The sequence below is a fragment of the Pyxicephalus adspersus genome, chromosome 1, assembly GCF_032062135.1.
Source record: "Pyxicephalus adspersus chromosome 1, UCB_Pads_2.0, whole genome shotgun sequence".
Lineage (NCBI taxonomy): Eukaryota > Metazoa > Chordata > Amphibia > Anura > Pyxicephalidae > Pyxicephalus > Pyxicephalus adspersus.
This window is the reverse complement of record NC_092858.1, coordinates 102,981,538-102,985,628: the sequence shown is the minus strand read 5'-3', so window position 1 is coordinate 102,985,628 and position 4,091 is coordinate 102,981,538. Positions and strand designations below refer to the sequence as shown.

Below are 4,091 nucleotides of genomic sequence, written 5' to 3'. Positions count from 1 at the left end.
AAAAAAAAAAACAGGAAAAGACATTTGTCATTTAATATTTCTGTTTCCTTCACAGACCTGCCATAACATTAGCTCTGCTCCTGTCCAGATGGAATGATGGTAGCATCTTCTAGCTCGCATCCTGGGGGCACAGGCTGTCAAAGTTCCTGCGTCCTTTTGGAAATGCAGTGGCAGTTGGCAGTTTAATAAGATTTGACTCCCTGCGCAGATAAATTTGCTTCCATTGTTAAAATGTTGCTTAAGAAATAATGTAAATATAATTCCTTCATTGTGTAAATCACTTAATATATGATGAGTCTAATTTTTGCATGTTCATTTCTGTGACACCTTTCTAATTTGCAGTTGACGATTCATGTGTCAATTGTGACAAAGAAGAAGAAGATGGTGATAGCTGTGTGGAATGCTGGGCCAATTCAGCAGAAGATAGTTTGAAGGGAAAAAATAAAAAGAAGAAGAAATGCAAACCGTATAAATGTGAAAAAGAGAATGTACGTTCCTTTTTTTGTGTGTATTTTGCATGTTATTTTACATTACTTAAAATATGCCTCCTATACCTAGGAGGAAAACTTGTCAGCTGTAATCTTGACTCCACTTCTCAATTAGAGCAGCTGAATTTCTATGCAGGTCTCAACTTTTCCTCTAAATGTTTGTGACTGCCCCCCCCTTTTGTTGGTTAGCCAGATTTCTGACCAGTTTAGTTTAAACTCTTAATCACTATTGACCACATGTTGTATCGTAGTAGTAATAGAGATACACGAGGCCCTGTTTAAAAAATTTAGGAACTGTCACTATTTCCTTAAAGCCACCAGTCTTTAAATCTGTTCTGACAACTTGGCCACTAAAAGTTTAAAATATAAGTGAACTTTCAGTTTAAATTGGCTAAATAGTAGCTGTTTATTTTCTTGTAAAATTAGTGTAAATAGAAAAGCCCTTTTCATGCCAGTGTACTGTATGTATCTAAAATTATCTGAAGGTTAGTGCTCCTTAAGCAGTGTAAGCGTATTTGGTAATCTGTTTGAGGTAGATTTTTGGCAAAACTTAGGTATATTTCTTTTACTTCTGGAAGAGAGTGCACTATTCTATTTTTTGTCTGTCTTCAAAATGTCACGTATGATAATCAAGGAAGTAAAGTGTAAAACTATCTTTGTTTTCCTTAAAGCAGACGCCTTGTGCACCAGAAACTCCAGGCAACATACACAATGATCAATCCAAGGATGGGAAAGCTGACAGCTGCTGTTCTTCCACAAAAAGTAATGGACAGTCATATATAGATCACCGGAATGAATTATTAAAATGCACAGGGTTAGGACAGCCATTACAGAATTTGGAAGGAGGAAGAGAAACAAAAACTTTGAAAGAACTTCTGGTTAGTAGTGTTTTTTGTTTTTTTTTTTTTTTTTTTTTTTTTTTTTCCCGTTGTATATTTAGTGTTGGGATGGCAGCATGGAACATTTTTGTTTTTTGCAATTTCAAGATACGTGGCATGTGACATGATTCCTAGCAGCAGCCTGGCATAACACAAATAGCTGCCATGTGTACCATTATTTTGTGGTTCATATCTGTAGACTGTAAATATGTGGTATAATATCTCTGAAATGGTTTCAACCAAATCCTTCATTTTTTTTTCAGGATGAATCAGAATGCACTTCAGAAGAGGAAGATGGTCTATCCCAAGACGAAATCCAGGCCTTTATGGCAAACAACCAGTCATTTTACAGCAACCGGCAGCAATTTAGACAGTATTTAAAGGAAAAGTTCAACAAGTACTGTCTCCTACATGATCATCGGAACCCTGTTTGTAGTAGTTGGTTGGCAACAGCTGGAGCAAATTAAATACAATAAACAAGTTCTGACTTTCATTGAAATAATCAGAATGATTACAGCACTGTTTTCTGTCTTATGAAATTTTCTGATTTGGTCTCTTGAATTTTTACCAGATTTTCTTTTCCTTTTTAATTTTTATTTTCTTAAGGGAAGAGGTTTAAAGCACATTTTGTTGATTTCTGGGTTATAATTTCTTTGATGAGAGTAACACCCTGCACCTTTTTCCCTTTTTCTGTGTCAACGTTACACATGTGCACACAACCTTTAGCGTCAAATGTTGTAATTATAATTTTGTACAAAATGGTAACAAACCAAATATAGGATTTAACAAAATTTAGACATCCACTTGCTAAATGTTTTGGATGTGATAATGTAAAAGCGCAATGTGCAGAATTGAAAATAAAGAATATTTATTAATATGCTTGGCAAGAGTTGACTTGCAATTTCTGTATTTCAGAATACAAAGATGTACCTTAGGACCATGTTACCATGTACAAACTGCGCAAAATATGTATTTATTTTTTGTTTTGTTTTTTTGTTTTCCACTACAAGCTTTACTACACAGGCAATCTTAGTGAGTCAAATGTTCAATTACAGTCTCTAACAATGGATAGCTAGGAGCAACAATTGCTCAAAATGCAGAAATGGCACTATGTCAAATGGTTTAACCTACACAAGTAGCATATAGTAGTCACTGTGAGACACTTGGTGTAGTATACAATGAATTGGTGCAGTATACATTTAATTGCTATTACATGCTGCTTGTGTAATGTACACTGTAAAAAGTTATTTTTTCTCTTTGTTTAACAATCGGTTACTACTCCTAATGATGATAAAGAATAGCATTAACCACTTGCTTTTGCCGTTGAACTATAGAATTTGCCCATGTAGCTTAGATCTTGCAATCATGAATGTTCAGGTAAACTTTATTCATGCTTTCTTAACAGGAATGGCCTGGTGTAGGAGATCATTAAAAAAAACTGTTGGCGAATAGGACTCTACACACATCCTATGTATCTGTATATTTGGGATAAACTATTTCTGTACATGAGGTCCATTAAGCTCATCCATTTGATACACATTGTATCAACTCTGCATTGACTAAGCACTGAAAAATTAAAATTGCTGCAGAATTGGTTTTGTTTTAATTGTCAGAAGGCAATGTCTGCATACCGTAACGGACAACCTACTGGAATCTGCAAGTGGTCTGTTTTCACGCAGGGCACAAAACTTGATGTTCCTATCACCTAGAAGGCTTTGAAGTATTTAAATAGATAGATAATAGTCCCCACCACTAGGTCATAATCGGTGAAAGTCTTTTCATATTCAGAAGCATGCCTACAGTGTGTTCATACAATAATGTATTTGCATTCCTGGACATGTTGGGAGGCCACATATACCATGATCTTGGCTGGCTGTGTTTTATAGGAAAGGTAAACAATATATTTTAGTTTAATTTGAGCAATCAAGATTATTTTATACTTGGGAACGGCCAGATTACAAGAGGGTTTTTTAATCTGCTTGTATCCAGAAACCAGTCCTTTGTTTCCAGACTGTGCTGCTGTCATTACATCAGTGCTGTCTACTATGGGAGTTGCCATCTTTGATGTGCCCTCACTAGAAAAAAAAAACCTTAAGCATTGGCATTGACAGGGACATTCTGCCTAAACCACTATGAGAGGCCTGCCCACATACTGTTTTGCTGCAAAAAGATTTGGGAAGAAGTGTTTTGTTTAAACACCTATCAGCAAAGGTATCATGCTGACCTATAGTAATTACATCGAGTTTTTTTTGTTTGTTTGTTTTTTTTTTTATATTTTATTCTCTGAAATTTTTTATATTTTATTCTCTGAAATATTCTCTTTTATACTCTGAAATTTGGCTTTAAACACTAAATCAAACCATTTAAAAATTGTAATAGATTTTCTAAATAGGTTAAACAATACATGGCTGTTTTGCAGCCCAGGAAACAGTCGTTCCTATCCCAAGTTGTATTTTCAGGCAGCTTTTGGATTTGCAGTTTAGTAATAAGTGTAATCCTGGCCATCAAGGGGTAATTTACACCAAACACGCACAGAAAAGTTGTTCATGTGTATGACCTATAGATTATTTAGGGTTAGTGTGATAAGTGTGCATACAAACAAAAGAAAACCAGCCAGCCTTTTATTTACCATTTGTGTGATTCAAAATTGCTGGTATGAAAACATTTTTATAGGGATGATTTGAAGAAGTAACATTCATGTAAAAATGTAATACATTGACAGTCC

The 4,091-nt window shown here is 34.9% G+C and overlaps 1 protein-coding gene across 3 annotated transcripts in view; it reads left to right on the top strand.

Moving 5' to 3' along the window:
- GGNBP2 (gametogenetin binding protein 2) overlaps positions 1-2,245 on the top strand; it is a 15,006-nt gene extending 12,761 nt beyond the window's left edge. For 2 of the 3 annotated variants that reach the window (XM_072421826.1, XM_072421810.1), the window contains exons 11-13: positions 343-488; positions 1,160-1,366; positions 1,630-2,245. In XM_072421826.1, the coding sequence (XP_072277927.1) occupies positions 343-488; positions 1,160-1,366; positions 1,630-1,833 (557 nt within the window). In that variant the 3' untranslated portion in view covers positions 1,834-2,245. The remainder of the gene's footprint in view (positions 1-342; positions 489-1,159; positions 1,367-1,629) is intronic. The other variant, XM_072421818.1, reaches the window with a different exon arrangement.
- Positions 2,246-4,091: the final 1,846 nt, after the last annotated feature.